This window comes from Anguilla anguilla, chromosome 6 (assembly GCF_013347855.1).
Source record: "Anguilla anguilla isolate fAngAng1 chromosome 6, fAngAng1.pri, whole genome shotgun sequence".
NCBI lineage: Eukaryota > Metazoa > Chordata > Actinopteri > Anguilliformes > Anguillidae > Anguilla > Anguilla anguilla.
In genome coordinates, this window is record NC_049206.1 from 52,477,964 (window position 1) to 52,494,939 (window position 16,976).

General features: G+C 42.7%; 2 protein-coding genes and 1 non-coding gene across 3 annotated transcripts in view; 1 reads left to right on the top strand and 2 right to left on the bottom strand.

The window, feature by feature from the left end:
- Window positions 1-305: 305 nt before the first annotated feature.
- trnay-gua lies at window positions 306-393 on the bottom strand. The gene is given in 2 exon segments: window positions 306-341; window positions 357-393. It is a non-coding gene; the product is annotated as a tRNA-Tyr (tRNA).
- A 1,256-nt stretch (window positions 394-1,649) lies between these two features.
- On the top strand, window positions 1,650-3,776 carry LOC118230234 (dual specificity protein phosphatase 23-like). The gene is made up of 2 exons (XM_035423059.1): window positions 1,650-2,027; window positions 3,185-3,776. The coding sequence occupies exons 1-2, from the start codon at window positions 1,758-1,760 to the stop codon at window positions 3,377-3,379; spliced, it is 465 nt and encodes a 154-aa protein (XP_035278950.1). The 5' UTR covers window positions 1,650-1,757; the 3' UTR covers window positions 3,380-3,776.
- An 862-nt stretch (window positions 3,777-4,638) lies between these two features.
- The window catches only part of LOC118230233 (afadin-like), a 115,602-nt gene continuing 103,264 nt past the window's right edge, over window positions 4,639-16,976 (bottom strand). The window contains 3 exon segments of the mRNA XM_035423058.1: window positions 4,639-9,786; window positions 10,343-10,427; window positions 14,123-14,660. Of these exon segments, the coding sequence (XP_035278949.1) occupies window positions 9,630-9,786; window positions 10,343-10,427; window positions 14,123-14,660 (780 nt within the window). The 3' untranslated portion in view covers window positions 4,639-9,629.

Below are 16,976 nucleotides of genomic sequence, written 5' to 3' on the forward strand. Positions count from 1 at the left end.
ATAATTATGTGACATAACTGGAAGAAATGTGCATATATGCCACAGTAAAATGTCCTTCTCCAGTGTACGTATACAGGCAATACCATCCTGTGTACAGGCAGTTAATTATGTCTAGTTGCTGATGTTAGTGCAAATCCTAATACTGTGACAGATCATAGATGAAATGATTCACATTCGTTTCATTAATCTAGTTTGTTTCAGGTGCTTAGCACGATCCATACGGCCTCCATACATACCATTGTCTTTGATATTGTTAATTGTGAAACACATATTATAACTGAATGCTGCTTGTAAAGAAAAGCCACTCCTTCGAGCCGGATTCGAACCAGCGACCTAAGGATTACAACAAGGCACACCTACAGTCCTCCGCTCTACCAACTGAGCTATCGAAGGGCACACATAAACAAACACCAACGTGTGTAAACCGAGATGGAATCACTCCCCTGGCACTGTTAAAGTGTTTCTGCAGCAAAGCAGGCCCTGGTCCTCAAAGTGGTCGGGTAAGCCAGGGCTAAATTATGGCTACAGACCTTGGATGGCAGACAAGTCCCAACCAGAAACCACAAGTTGGGAAACCACGGCAAAAACACCATTGCATAAAAGCCCTATTCATAGTTTTGCAACTGAATTCTCCAAGCCAAACATAAGTTAATACTTTCGCCGTCTCGTACATTATTTCAACATTTTCAAAGAAAGTCAATAAAGGATTTTATCTATTTATGATGGCTGCGAATGATGTGTTCTTGTGAAAACACGATGTTAGAATTTTCGTAATCACCACAGATTTGTCAATTTACCAAGAGACCAGTACAGCAAAACGCAAATGAAGGAAATAAAACTATTTTAGCCCAAGTACACAACCTTGACACTGCCAGTAGAATGGTCTACATATTCTGGTTGTCAGAGCTGCTTTAGTGCGGGTGGGACATGCAAGGTGTGATATGCAGGACATGTATCTTAAATTAGAGTCTGTGGGGTCACATTGCAACTGCACCATTTTTTGAATGAGGCTGTTCAAAGTTTTTACTCACGCCTACAGAAATAAGTGAAAGTGTTTATTTAGTCTTGGCTGTGCTAATGACCACCAAGTGGAAAAATAACCTCATGCTTTTCTGCTGTGGTATAGCATAGCCTACTTGTGTCCTTTTTAAAACTGAAGCTGTAATTGCTTTTTATTAATAAATGTAATGTGGGGGATTGTGTATCAGCATTGCAATTTAATTATAATACAAATGGGCTCGAATACAACAATGGATTGTTCCGACTAGAACGCACAATCTTGTGTTCAGATGGTACTAAATGCTTATACCTGCTTTTCATGAGAATATGCTGAAACAAACAAACTAAATATCAAAAAGAAAAGAAATGCTACATCTTTCTGCTTTCATTTTCTCAGTAATCTCAGCATATGCAAATGAGCTGGCAGTGAACTGTATAGGTAAATGCATTCCTGGGACTCACTTAAACACCAGGAACGATGGCTAGGAACGTTATTTCACAGAAATGACTGTATAATCACGAGTATATTACATGCAATGATATCCAATTGTATTTGTTACTAGAAGAAAAACGAGAAAATACACTAAATAATTAATTTTATTTACCGAACTTTTATTATGAAAAACTAACCCCGAACGTCTCCAATTATTGCCACCAACAATAATCTCCACGGAGCTGCCAGAGCGCTGTGGGCGTCGGAGCCATAGGCATATATATGTCTATGTTCGGAGCTGCCAGCAGTTATTGCCAACTACACAATGGTGTCTTCACCCCCGCCTAATTTTTCCTGGATTGAGCCTAACAATCTGGCAGGGCTAGCGTTGCCCAGAACGACTGCGCATTATAAATACTTGTTGGATAGTGGCATACAGCACTTGGTTTGTCTTTGTGAGACGAAGCCTCCATGCTACGACACCTGTCCTGGACTGACATTGCACCACATAGCAATAACAGACTTCTGCCCACCCAGTTTGGATCAAATCAAAAGGTTCTTGGCGATTGTTGAGAACGCCAACGGAAATAATGAGGTGAGTTTTGCGAATTACACTACAGCTGTGTGCTCGCTAACAATAATCTCTGGTGTCTATTGCGTCGGTAGAGAGCGGGGGAATCGAAGCAGAATTAACTGCATTTATTTGTGCATCAGCTACATTCATTTGTGAATCGGTTACATTTATTTATTTGTTTGTTTGTTTTTGAGACAACAAAGCCCCATACATAACAGCCACATAACTGAACGGGAGAGGCAAATACACAACCGAATTGGTGACAGTAGCCTAGCCTATTCACCGAAAGAATTTGCACGAACTAGCCTAAATCAGGCGTGCCTCTTGTTTTACTGGAAACGTATCTCGGCACATCAAAATGTCATGAAAAAATGGTTTTCACGATGAATGCCCATTATACACGTGGAGACTAACTGACCTTGTTCATTTTAAGTCACTCTCGATAAGAGTGTCTGCTCTTTGAATCACAATGAATATTTTATCCAAATCGTTGAAAAATAACTAGTAGGCTACCTGGAACAAGGAACACTTTAAATACCCTGTAATTTCATTAACTCGGACGATGCATCTTCTGGTTCCAATATCACAGTACTTAAAAGGAACGGTGTAATTTTCTGATAGCATGCTGATCTGTGCTGCGTTCGTGTGATCATCGGAAATTTACGTTATGTCATATCGGAAACACAATTTGGGTGTATTTGAACCATTTTAATTCGGAACAAAACAAATATAATGGAGTTCCGCACGACTTTCTTTTCGTCATTTTTTCTTTTTGTTTGCTGTGGGGGAGAGAGTTTTGGGTCAAGCTGGTTAGCTATCTGTAGCTCATATGAATCATTAAACATCAGGTTCTTAGCCTCACTTTTAAAACAGTTTCGACTTTGCTACAATGGGTAATAAAACAATAAAAAAGTAATATAGTTTCCTGGCAATATAACACCATTTTCAATTATAACTGCAACATTTTACATAAATAGGCTACACCATGTTGCTCACGTACATAACCTTTGGTAGAAAGAGGAGCACTGCCTCAGTGACAAACACCCAAATGCATTCGATACACTTACTTCCTTGGAGGATGCTTTTGATTGGATAATGTGTGTACCTAACAGAACTTTCGACCAATAGAAACATGCTGCAGGCATTACAGTTCTATGCTCCTGACTCACTTGTTTCAGGGTGTGGGAGTTCACTGTCTACATGGCCATGGAAGAACAGGGACGATGCTGGCCTGCTATCTGGTGAAGGCTAGAAAGATCTCAGGGGACCACGCCATCAAGGAGATTCGAAGACTGCGCAGTGGGTCCATCGAAACACAAGGGCAGGAAAAAGCAGTTTTGGACTTCTATAATCATATTATACGAAGCCTTTAAAACTTTGTTGTGGCCATCTGTATCTGTTAACGTCTTGGCATTCTTATAAACCTTTCATTCAGTTGTTCTTTCAAAATGTATTCGTGGAAGTGCAATTAAACCATTTATTTATTTTTTATTGATTCATTCATCCAGCTTATCACATTGGTGATGGAATAGACAAAATGTAACTTCACATAAACCAAAGACAAAATTAGGGAACACAATTCCGAAGCAAAATAATAAATGGCCACGTGTCCCTTTACCTGTTTTGCATTTACAGCATAGGTCTACGAATTGAGAGGGGTACACTTTATTGAGAATTACACAGGTTCTGTGTACACAATGCATCATTTTGTGTTACATTTCTGTTGTACAGGAAAATTTTACGCACATGTAATAAAGCTTTTATTGAAGAGTTTGTGTCTGTGCCTCCACCCAGATCTTTCTCCCCAAGCTTTGTGAACACCTTTTTAAAAAAAATATTATCTGTAAAATTAGAGGATGTACGTGAAGAAAATGCAGATATAAAATGATTAGGGGGTATATGTTAAGTACATGGTGTACAGACAATAGAAAGCTGTTCTGTTGTGGAATAAATCTGCCACACATGTAATTCCTGTATTTGACCAAAACTGACAGATCTCATTACTGAGGCCTGGGGGGAACTACTTTATTTTTAACAAATGGTGTAAGAGGACAGAAACATTGTTTTTTCTTAAGAGCATTATTAACATCGTACCAAACCTAAACTGCATTCTGCAAAAGAGATTATACTTAATTTCTGAGGGAATGTTTTTTCTATCCCCAGTCAAGATGCTGACGAGTTATTCTATGCCAATCCACAAGACAATAGGATCTACACTTAGCTATTCCGCAATTATACGTACATGCAATGCACAACTGTAATAGATAAGCTTTGGCAGAGCCACACCACCTTTATTCAGTGGCAATTGTAATTTTGAACTATCATGACCAATAAATGTAGACATACATTTATCACATCAGCAGCTTTTTTTTTTACTAAGGTACAAGGGTAGCATTTGAAGATAGTCTTGGGATCCGATTAGATTAAGATTCATTTTGATTAGATTAAGCCTAACAATCCAGGAAATAGGCAAGTCCACCTCTCAAGGCCAACTTGTACCATTCTTCATATAGGAAATAAATTAATGAAATATATATTTTTCCACTTCAGAATGATTTCCATAAACTGTAACATAATTCCAATGCCTGAGAATGTTTTACACTTTGAAGGTCAAAGGAATCAACACATGAACTCAATGTTAAAGATTTTATTTAAAAATAAGTTGCAGGTGAAATACAGTAGAAATTAGCTACAGCAGTTTCAGTGCTCTCCAGCAATGAGTAACACACAATTTTCTCTTCTTTAAAAAAAAAAAGAAATTGCCAGAGAGTTAATACTACAAGAACCCTGGCATTCTTTCAAAACCCAGGCACTCTCCCAACTCCTTTCACATTAATATTAACATGTATTCATCTCTGAAATAAAAAGTAGCCATATATATATATATATATATATATATATACATATACATATACATATACATATACATATATATATATTTTTTTTTCCATGGGGAAGTGTTTGACAAGACAAGAACATGGCCAGGGTGTATACATAACACCGCTGGTCTTGTCTTCTTGGCCAGAGACTGAAGTTGTGCTTTATTGTGGTACCCGAAAGCTATCCACTGTGTGTCACACTCGGCATCATCCACACAAATACTGGAAAAATCCACAGCCACGGAGCTTCCCAAATGGTTTTCCCAATAACGACCATCCAGTTTGAAAAGAAAAAAATAGCAAAAATATATATTTATATATTTTACACTCCAGTCTGAATACATACACATTTGTTTAATTTCATCGCGTTATTCCACCCATCAGTTCCCCTCCCCCCCTAAGGCAATGAATGTCTGTCCACTCCATCCTACGAACAGAAGTGCAGATGTCCATACAGTGCAATTACTGACACTTAGCCTTGCCATCAAATTGGCCCCTGGATTTCTGAGCTGTTAAAAAGCTGCACTGCCAGCCATTCACTTCCCCTACCAGTTTTCTAAGAGTATCACCTGGCATGTGCAAATCAGTCACGTGATCCAATGCAAAACAGTTAAATGTACTGCTGTAAAATAACAAAGCTAATTATTCAAACAAAAGCATAACTAAAACGGGAAATCAACCCAATCTCATTCTACCACAGAACAAACCGGCTAGATCACTGTTTTCTCACCTTAGGTCAAATGAGGACAACCGCACCCTGACCTACAAAACAACCAGCTTGTGCTAAACACTCATTTTGCAATTAAGCAATCCTGCTTAAAGTGACTAATTTTCACATCTATGTAAAATACAGCATCTTAAATACTTCTATACAAATTGTACAGACAATTCCAGCATTTTTGTAAAATCTGTATTTATTTATGATTTACAAAATCCTAACATGAAACAACCATTAAAGCGAATCAAATAAATTTTGTCTTACCTAAAATGGAAAACACGTGGATGTGAATACATCTGTCAGTTAATATTGTTGGAGCAGAAAAAGGAGGCTATAGACACTGATACCTTAAGCATAATTCAAATTTACATAGTAAAGTCTGGTCCTTGTTCTTCTGAAAAGTATTTACACAGAATATTGAGTTTCAAAGCCCCTTTTTTTGAAAGGAAAAATTAAAGACTAAAAAACTACAGTGGTGTACATCGTGTCTTTGTGGGGAAACTGACAGCCAAACAAGGTAATCGAGGATCTCTAGAATAAGAACAGGCTTTTGTCACAATCATGGCTTGTTTTAAAATTATTTTTAAAAACAACCAGTTCGCTATTAAATGCAATATTCATATGCATTTCTAATGCAATGTCACACTTTTTTAGTGGATGCAACAAAACCAGTGTAACAAAACAAAAGTTCAAATAAATATCAGCTGTGCAATGACATTTTTACACATTTGTATGTAATTGTGATTAGTCTCCTACCACTCTCCTCATGAATGCAGTGTGCTGTAGAGCAGGAACTGCTTAACTCTTACACATAACCAAGAAAATGTCTAATAGTTGATTAACAAAAACATTTTTAAAAATCACTGAGAGGACAAAAAGCCTGTTCTCTACCTCCTAATGTGAAAGAAATATCTAGAATTTCAATACACATAACTGCCCTGTTGGGATGTTATGCAAGAACTCGTGGCAGGTGAGTATTCTGGGAAAATGTTAGATATTTACACAGTGTACGCGTAAAAACGAGTGGAGGTGAGATTTTGGATTCGTCAGGACTGAAGTCTCGATGCAACCAGCACCCTTAGGAATTGTGAGTAGTGTGAAGAGCAGAGCAGAATATACAGTGGAACCCATCTTTCTTTTACAGGTTGGTGACTTGAAACCGGCCTTTCATTTTGAAAAGCAAAAAAAAGAAAAAAAAAAAAAAGAAATATGTGGAAATGAGTAATGCAGCAAAAGCATAACATATCAAAATGTTCCACATTACAGTAAGCTATTAAAAAAAAACTTTCAACCATAACCCAATAACCATTTTACAAACAAAAATATATCCCCCTTCATGTGATTTCAAATTTGCCTTGTATAAGTAAAAACATTTTTACAGTGCTTTATCGTAATATACCTTTGATAGTTTTGTGGGAAAGTAAGAATCGTCTGTTCTATTCAGGGACGGACATGGAAATTATTTGTGCAGGGAAAAGTATATGAGAAAGCCCTCCCTCTCCACCCCCTTGCGCACATGCATACACACGCACACACACGCACACACACGCACACATACACCATCCCGCTACACGTCAGCTCCATGATAAACACAATCCCCTACCTCAGTGTTGTCTTATCAACTACTTTCTCTACCCTCCCTCTCACAGTAGCATCCAATTCATCTGCCTCGCTGCAAAGTCTTTAATAATGTCTTTAACCCTTTCTAGAGTAGGTTTTTTGGAATTATTTTTTTCTCTCCAAAATTCTAAGTCAGTGTTCTAGAACTCAGCTGCTTTCAATTACCAGAAGTGATTGTGACATCAACATTAGAATCTTCAGTTCAGTTAAGAAGATTGTAATCGTATTTGTGATATTACACCTCAAAGGGTTGAAGTCAATATTACAAGCTTGTTCACATTTGACTGGAAGAATTGCAAGGCCATTCAGTCTCACTTAACTCATTTTAGATTTCAGATTTTTTTCAGATTATTAATTAAAGTTTACTGGGTGCTTGTTCACCCCCTGCAACTGTGACTGGCAGTGTAGAAAATATGCGTACAGCAACACAAATTTCACTATAGATGCTTTCCAAGTGCATCAAGTAAATAGCATTGAGTAGCTGAAGAGGGTTTAATGATAGTGGGAAGGTGGCACTGTATATCGTCCTGAGATGCAAAACTTGTCTCTCCAAGTTATCTGAAAGGTCAGTGGTGTATTGACGGTGTATTGATGCCCTGACGTCATCTACGCTCAACTCTTTGAATATACAGAAGTGCAAACTCGTCACAAGAGCCTGGCTGACTGAAGACGAGTGCCTAGCATATAATATGCTAACCCCGCGTTCACACAGCGACCAACTCATAACTGTTCTGTGGACGCTTAAGTGTACCAGGCTGAGGAAAGAGCTTCCTGGTGTGTCCTCTGCAGCTGCAAACGTTTGATGTAGAGAAATAATGGCATAAGGTAGTGTGCCAATGATGTATATTTTCCATATAGCATATCCCTTTAAGTTGCTGGCTGTTGTGATCTCTGTTGAATGCGAGATGGATTCCTAGGAATAGCCTAGCTAGCAACTCATCTCTCTAGTGGTAAAACTCAACATGTGCTTTGGGGCTCAAGGAGGCTAATTTTCGGCTAATTATAGCAAGCCACGTATTTGCCATGTGGCCTGTCCAGATATACTGCTCCTCCACTGCAATGGGTAAAGCCGAACAGAACAATTATTCACAAAATGGTATTTTATCGGTTGGAAAAATAGGAAACAAGGAAACGGAGTAACTGTTGGCAAGCAACGCCGCGAAAAGATAAACTGCAGGCAAGTTTCGTCGCCCAGTTGCTCGTGTCACTCGCCTCATAGAAAAGGAACGGACTTCGAGCAACCGGTCCACTGAATCGCTGTCAATCCCTGCGCCCAGTACCAATGAACGCTGCGATTTCTCCACTTAAAATGGGAGACGTTGGCGTGAAATGCCTCGTTCATGATCTGGCGTATAGTTTCAGCCATTTTAAGGTAGATGGGCTACTTTAAGACACTAAAGACGGTCCTAAAGTAACCTATTTACCTCATCTACACTTTCAGACTTCTCTGGCTTGGCAGAAAACAACAAACATGGAATACAGTACAAGCACCCTTTGCCCTCTCTAATAACCATCTCTCTTAATGTTCTTGTGGTGCTTTTTAATTGTGAATATAACAAACATTATAGAAAGAGTTTCCTTGTGAATTGGTTGCTGCCATATTTTTGAATGAGGGAAATGTGTTTGCTAAATAGGGCTCTAACAATATTTTGCCTTTTGTCGGTAATTGTTTTTCTGTCATCGTAGTGCTCTAGGGCGGCACTGTCGGTAGGCCTATTTACCTGACCTGGTATTCCCTGCAGTGATAGTGGGGGTTTATCTCGCTCCTCGGCACCGTTCTTCCATGACAGCAGTGGCATGCTCGCTAGCTTCCTCGCTGACGTTAACGTTAGAATTAACTGGCTTCCATCTTCATGCCTCAGAATAAAGTTTGTCAATAAGTTGTTTGTAGGGTCTGTTCTCGCTTCTTTTGTATTTTCATTTTTCAAATCCTGCTTTTTGACGTTTCACGTTGCTAATTTTCTGGCTCTGGCTGCCTGTCCTAAAGTTAACGTTATTCCTCCACTCAAAATAACAAACGTTGAGAGAGCTTGACATCTTTAGCAAAAGGTAACGCACCATGCATCCACGCCCCCATGGAGCAAACTGTATAAGAGGCCATTGTTAAAAATGAAATGCCCAATATATTTAGATGTATTTTTAAATTTTTATTTATATATAAAAAAAATAAAATAAATCATCCGCCTCTGGGGGACCCCCTGGACCCGCTACCTCCCGGGAAAGCTTTCTCCGTTATACCCCCTTAGCTCCGCCCCTGCTCCTATTGCAAACCGTCTAAATCGTCTAAAGGTCCAGTTATTCATTAAAACATAAAATGAGAAGAAAGAAAGGGTGGGAACTGAGAACTAGCTCCCGCTTTTCCTCGCTCGGCCGGGGCCTGGCATTGCGACGTGCTCGGACTCTCTGCTATTTAGTGTTGAGTTCGCTCTCAATTTCCATGAGTTTTCGTGAGGCCTTGACCTTATTGGACACTTCCTTCCCCTGGGAGAAGAGCCGCTGGCGTTCCTTGAAGGTGAGACTCTCTGGGGCTCCTCCAGTTACAGAGGCATCCAGCTCTTGACCACTGCAAGAATAAGTACAGCCCAATTAAAGTAAAGTACAGCAAGTCTGTTTTTTCAAATACAAATATGACCTGCAGGGATCATTTGTGAGACAGTTAAATGTAGAAAAGTTTATCTTGCTGCAGAAGGGGGGTTCCTACTTTTTGGGAAACTGGGTACTGCATGCTTTTACTGGGCTATAATGGACGGAAGGCGGGGCATTACTCGGCCATTCACCCTCCAGTGTAACAGCTGCTGTCTTTACCAGCAGAAAGGAATGCTGTGGAAGACCTATGGCATCTATTAATAAAGATGCCTTATTGGGGGAGCTCGCCTTCGGGGAACCTGATCTTGTAATCTGAAGACAGTCCCTCTTCTCTTTGTGGTGTCGATGGGTCAGTGCATGGCCAACCAAAGTCTCCATACATTTGCTGTCCCTCAGATAATCAGAAATTCCCTCAGAAATGTATCTGTGTAAAGTCTGGGAGAAAGAGTGTATCCTGTGCCTAAATGAGAGTTTCAGACGAGCCGAAACCAGACCTTCACGCCAACGTCGGCGCAGTCTGGTACAAGACTCACCTCTTAGCCCATTTCTCTCGCGGGTCCTTGTAAACTTCGTTCGATCCTACAACTCCTGCTGTGTTTCCAGTGTACGTATTATATCCTGTTTTTAAAATCAGAAATGGATGGAATAACAGTGCAGGTTTAATGATCAGTAAATGCCTGAGTCTGTTGAAAAAAAAATGATTCACCAGTGAAATCTTTTGACGTGATGCATGAAAAGGTGCTGGGTACCCGAAAGTTGGTTTCGGATTTATTCAAATGTTCAGATTTGAGGTTTGATTTTAGGTCCACCTCACTTTTGAGATGTTCCCAACAAATTTTTAATGATTCAAATTCAACATTTACCTAATTCTGTACCCAGCAACTTTTCAGTAACATTCAAATTCAACAGCACCTTTCACAGGCCAAAACAAGCTGCAGGACTAGAATAGCTCACTGGTTTAGTGTTAGTCATTCCAAGGCATGCCTGAAGCATATTCTGAGAAATAAGTGCCTGGGCATCAAAGGTGGGGGCCCAGAGGCAAACAGCCGTTGAAAGATTCAGGATTAATCCAATAAACCATTTATGCTGGCTCCGACAACACAAGGCTCCCAAGAGAGACAGCAAGTACACAACTGCTTGCCTCACAATGGGCAGAATGAGGTGGGTTGAGCCAGAACCCAACACCGCTTGAGCCAAAATGGCCCCACCTTTAAGCCGCAGAATGCAATAGCCAAGAGGCACACAGGTCCATGTGTGTTGTCAGGGCTCATGCCACAGGGACGCTGACCCACTGCAGGCAAACAACAAACTATTTCATTCCACTCGGTTATCTCTTACACGTTAAGGCACAACCATGATCTGAAAACATTTTTTTTTTATTCATTAATTTTTTAAATGTGGAATGAAAGGGTGACAAAGGGCACTGAACAAACATCGACTTGTGTGACTCGAGATGGAATCACTCCACTGGCACTGTTAAAGTGTTTCTGCAGCAAAGCAGGCCCTGGTCCTCAAAGTGGTCGGGTAAGCCAGCCCTAAATTATGGCTACAGACCTCGGATGCTAAGCAAGGCCCAACCAGAAACCGCAGGTTGGGAAACCACGGCGAAAACACCATTACATAAAAGCCCTATTCATAGTTTCGCAGTGGAATTCTCCAAGCCAAAAGTAAGTTTATACCTTGGCGTCTCGTACATTGTTTCGAAATTTTCAAGGAAAGTCAATGAAAGGTTTCTCTATATATGAGGGCGACGAATGATGTTTTTCTGTGCATTGATTTTGTTTTTGGTAAACGCCAAAGATTTGTCGATGTACCAAAAAACCAGTACAATGAGGTAAATAAAGGAAATTAAACTAGCCTAAGTACACTACAACTTGACAATGCCAGTAGAATGATCTAGAACCATGTATTCAGGTTGCCAGAGCTGCTCGGGGTTCAGGAGCAGCTGGGACTCCTGAACCAGCGAACGGCTCTGGGATCAGGGGAACAGGTAGGGAAGGCAGTCTCATGACATCACAGCACTGACACAGTGAAGAACGGGACAGTGACCGACAGGACAGCCAAACGTGCAGTCAAAGCAGACAGAGACAGACAAACGGACGGACGGACGGACAGACGGACAGCAGTAAAGGAGTAAACAGTTAAATCCACAGCGTAGCTGGAGCTGACCGGAGCCTCGAGACCTGTTCTGCTCTTTAAACTCAATACGTCTTGCTTTGCAACCGCCGACTGAAATGGCTAATAGTTTTGTTTCCGCTGTATGGTAGGCTATGAAGCCATTATGAAGGGGCAGATGTTTACATCTGCCACAAAATATTTGATATTAATGTCAATATTTCCTCAGAAGATTAATAAAAAAATGAAATGTTACATAAGTTAAAGACAAACTCAGAATTCTGAGATTCAAAGTATGGATTATGAGATTCAAACTATAGAATTCTCAAATGAACATGTGAATGGACGAACAAATGGGCAAATGAATAAATGGACAGATGAAAACAAAGGAAATAAGGGGGCGTACGAATGAATAAATTAATGAATAAATCAATCTTGAATTGAAGAAATATACATCATCAATTTTAGGAAAACCTGCATAAAAAAAACAATAGAGGAAAAAAAAAACTTTTAATGTGACGGCTGGGACAGGCATTCGTGGCTGTCGTGCGTAACGCAGGTCAGGTCATGTGACCGGACGGGAGCTCCAACACCTGCACCGCTGCAGAGAACATGTGAACAAATGAATTTGAAAGGAGGAGAGCAAGGCAAAGCCAAGGCAGTAGACAGCTATGGAAACCAGGCTGATCAAAGCCAGCTTCTGTCAGCAAAAGGGCTTGCGGGGGGATGGCCAGGCAGGCGGGGGGCGGGGAGGATTGCGCTTTTTGTTGATGCGGGAGAGCAAGGTTAGTGATTCGCCCCTCAATTGAAATGAAGAATGCAACAGCGATCACAACGGACCCAGAGTCCATATTTTCGACAGGTGATAAGGGAACAAAGTGCTTTAGTGGGGGTGGGACATGCAAGGTGAGATAATGCAGGACCTCTTAAACTAGAGTCCGTGGGGTCGTGTTGCAACTCCGCCATTTTTTATGTACGTGGCTGTTTAAAGTTTTTACTCACGCCTACAATAACAAGTGAAAATGTTCATTTTCAGTCCATGACCATGCTACTGACCACCAAGTGGCAGAATATTTAATGACCACATGCTTTTGTGCAGTGGTACAGCACAGTTGTGCTATAGGCCCTTTTTAAACATAAAGCTGTAATTGCATTATACTATTAAATATAATGTGGGGGGATAGAAATTTAATTACACCGCAAATGGGTTTGAATATAACAGAAATTATTATTATAAATAATAATTGCTCCAAGTAGAACACAAAATCCTACAATCATACGTTACCAAATGAGAATGAGAACATGCTGAAACAAACAACCGACAGATTTAAATATTACAAATAAATTCTACATACTACTACTTTCTAACCACTTTCTACAGAAGGGGGCACTAAAGGACTGAGAAAGAGGCAAACTTCAAAGACAGAAGTTTCTTCTCCATTTACACAACCTGCCAGTCAATTCCCTGTTCATGTGCCTGTAAGGGACCTTTAAACAGCTGCGTACAAAAGAAATGGCACCTTCGACAGATCTTTCCCCTTTGCCAAGTGAGAGTGGGGTAACTGGAGGTGAGCTGGCCCTCTGGAGCCCGCAGCAATGAGCGAAAAGAAGCCAGCGTTCTCTTTCCCTGGAGCCAAAATGGCCGACCGGCTGCTGAGGCAGATACCGTCCCCAAAGCAAAACCAAGCAAACACGGACGAGAGTCAACGCCAACAGTACTTCTGATTGGATTTGGAGCGCTGGGCGTGAGAGATTGTTCATCGATCGCTTTCATTTTGCTGGTGATGATTGGAGGAAGAGGAATCGGTGAGGACAGAGGAAATTTGTGGGAAGATAATTACAAAAAAAAAATGGAAAGACAATCGGGGAGAAAAAAATTCGGTAGCTATCGGAATAGATTTTGAATGAATAGTACGGAAATTAAGAAAACACAAAAATAATTGGAAATGCGAGAGGTGGGGGGGGGGGTGATGGGCAATCATGGGCTAATGAGCCCCTACCGAACAAACCTACTGGATTCTGATAGAGGGAGGGAGAGAGGGAGGGGGCAGAGGAGAAAACCTCCCCCTGCCCGAAAAACGTGAAACAGGAACACAAAAATAAGACAAAAAACAGAAAACGCATGAACCGGAGGGATGGAGACAGGACGTGCGGGGGGGGGGGCGGGGGCGGCCTCCTGTCTCTCTCGGTCTCTCTACCTTTGGAGTTGCCCGACAGGCCGAAGGCGGGTTTGGCGGGAGGGGGAGGGGGCGGCCCTGCCTTGCCCACAGTACTGTTGGCATTGGCTGCGGGCAGCTGGAATGAGCTGGACAGAAAGATCCCATCGGACAGCGGGCGGGGCTTGCGCGAGGACGGCAGCGGAGGCAGAGGCTTGTGCGCGGGCGCGAGGTCGCCATAGGACTTCCGGGTGGCGGAGAGCTTAACCTGACCTGCTAGGCCTGCGTCCTCCTCCTCCTCCTCCTCCTCCTCGTCATTGTACGAGACAAACTTGGCAGTGTACAGGGTGTCGGGGGAGGCGACCTGGGTTTTGAGGTAAGAGGTGTTTCTCTGAGGGGGGGGCGGAGGAGCGTTAGTGGCGGGGGGTGCGGGAGGAGGAGGGGGCGGCTGGTAGTCCCGCGGGAGGGGCGGTCTGTACAGACCAGGCTCGTCGGGCGTCAGCAGCCGGCGCTCGGCCTCCTCGTGCTGCCGGCGCCGCTCGGCCTCCAGGCGCGTGTAGTACTCCTCCTCCTGTCTCCTCTGGGGACGAATGGGAAGAGCCGGTTAGTCAGACATGGCCCACTGCGCGCCGGCCGAGTGTGGGGGGGGGGGGGGCGCTGTGGGCGGCGTGCGCTCGGCCGAGGTGGGGGAGGAGACTGCTCTCGCTGCCTGACGGGGTTCAGCTAGCTATCTGCTGTGTGTGTGTGTGTGTGTGTGTGTGTGTGTGCGCGTCATTGTGTGTGTGTGTGTGTGTGTGCACGCATGTGTGTGCGTGATTGTGAGTGTACGTGCGTATGCGTGGTGAGTGCGTGCATGTGTGTTAACATATGCATGTGTGTGTCTGAGTGAGAGTGTATGCATGTGTGGTGACTGCATGTGTGTGTGTGTGTGTGTGTGTGTCTGAGTGAAGGGGGAGCCACCAGAGAAGCGAGGAGGGGGTTTCAGAGAGCGGGGCTTTGCTTTAGCCTGGCTTAGCGCACGTCTACAGTGCTGATGCTACAGAGTGGAAGGCTCCAATTGGGGGGGGGGGATGGGTTTGCTCATATTTCATGGTTTTGCTCTGGAAAAATACCAGCAAGCACACAGAGAGCATGGCCAGCTCTGGTTTCTGTACAGGAATCCCCTCAGTTAGTGTGCGTTGGTGGGGGTGGGGGCTTGGGGGGGGGGGGTATGCCATTGATGGGAGGATGAAGTGGGTGGGGTGGGGGTGGGGTGGGGTGCGGTGGGGTGGGGCACAGATGGTCTGCTGTAACTCTGTCATGGACCCCACAGACCACGGTGAGGGTGGAGCGTTCCCCAGCGGCGGTCCCAAGCGATGCCGGGTGGAATGACAATGGCCTCCCAACAAGAAGTCAACACTCTGTAAAACCTTCACAACACTGACGAGGGACGCCCATGCGTTTCTACGGGAACACAGCAGGACCGGGTGGCGGGAACATCGTGAGGGCATGCAGTCCACACACACTGTACAGGGCTCCAAATTACCAGCGGTCTGAAGGTGACTCACAAGGGCTCAACACTCAATGGTTACACAATCAAAAAAATGGAACTGGAATGTTTTTTTTTTTTGTTGTTGTTTTTTTAAACCAGACAGCACAAAGGACAAATGACTGTGTTCAGACCACTGTTAATTCAGTATCACCAGTGAAACATCTGAGGAACACATTATCAAAACACATTTGACCTCAAATGTTATACACCAGAATTGGAAGTCAAAACACAGAAAGTTATCCAGGCGACAGTTCCGGCCGTCCTGTTTTTTTTGATGAAGAGAACGGTAGGCACTTCTCAGATAAACATAAATCCAAAGCGCATCTCAATGGGCTTTCAATTCCTTTGTCTTAAGGCAAAAATACTTGGACGCAACCTAAGGTCTACTGCGACTGTGTGTCATAAACTCTTTGCTCGGACGCAACACTTACAGCTCCGGGTGGGATCGGAGAGGTGGAAAACATGTTATAACAACTGGAAAAAAAGCCTGCTTTTTTCAGCTAATGACAACCCAGCAGGGCATGTGTGATCTGACGGAAATTTAGCGTGCAGCTGCAAAACTGCGCGGCTGCTTTTGTTCTCAAAGTAACTGGCGCAACTCAAGTTTCTGCAGGTAAACCACGATTAGCTCCGCAGACAACCGGTACCGGCGATAAGGCGGTAATTACAGCCCCGAACCTGATCCCGAAATGAGACCAGTCATCCCGTCTGTTAAGTCGGGGATTTGTCGGTGCGAACATAAAAGCAGAGCGTCCCCCTCCCTTCTCCTCTTCCTCGTTTTAAAGCCCTGTCATAACTCCACCATCATCTCAGGGAAAAAAAGAAAAAAAGAAATCTACTGCAGTTTGTAAATATTTATCCATGTTGGCATGCGCTGAAAAAAACAGAAATGAGACATCTTTGATGTTAGTAAACTTTCCCCCCACAATGCATTGCAGCTTGTGAAATTATTTCCATTTCTAAGGGTGAGGTTTTATATTTAGCCCTGTGCGTGCACGGAGAGACGCAAAGTCTTCTGACAGTGTGCGGGCCTGCTTTGGAATAAATGCGTCTTGCAGTCAGACGATGACATACTGCAGTGTCATCTCAGAAACGGGCTCTAAGGCAAGTTATTCGGGATAAGAGTACAGACAGTTTCTCGCATGCTGTTTGGACGCAAGGGTACTATTATAAGCTGTATATAAAGCTGAGCCTCAGGAAACTGTCCCGGACTTTAAACTGTCTCAGACTGGTAGCACCTGCGCCATTTAAAAACATGTCTGCGTAAGTAATTACAGGGGAAACCCAACACCCATCATCATAATTCTCTCAAGCTTTTATATATAAATATATATACACATATGAAACAGTGAGTCGCTCTCCGAG

Bases quoted from the DNA above. Each gene is read 5' to 3' on its own strand.
- LOC118230234 (XM_035423059.1), top strand. From the start codon at position 1,758: ATGGTGTCTTCACCCCCGCCTAATTTTTCCTGGATTGAGCCTAACAAT. The intron at 2,028-3,184 runs GTGAGTTTTGCG...CACTTGTTTCAG, and splicing joins ACGCCAACGGAAATAATGAG to GGTGTGGGAGTTCACTGTCT.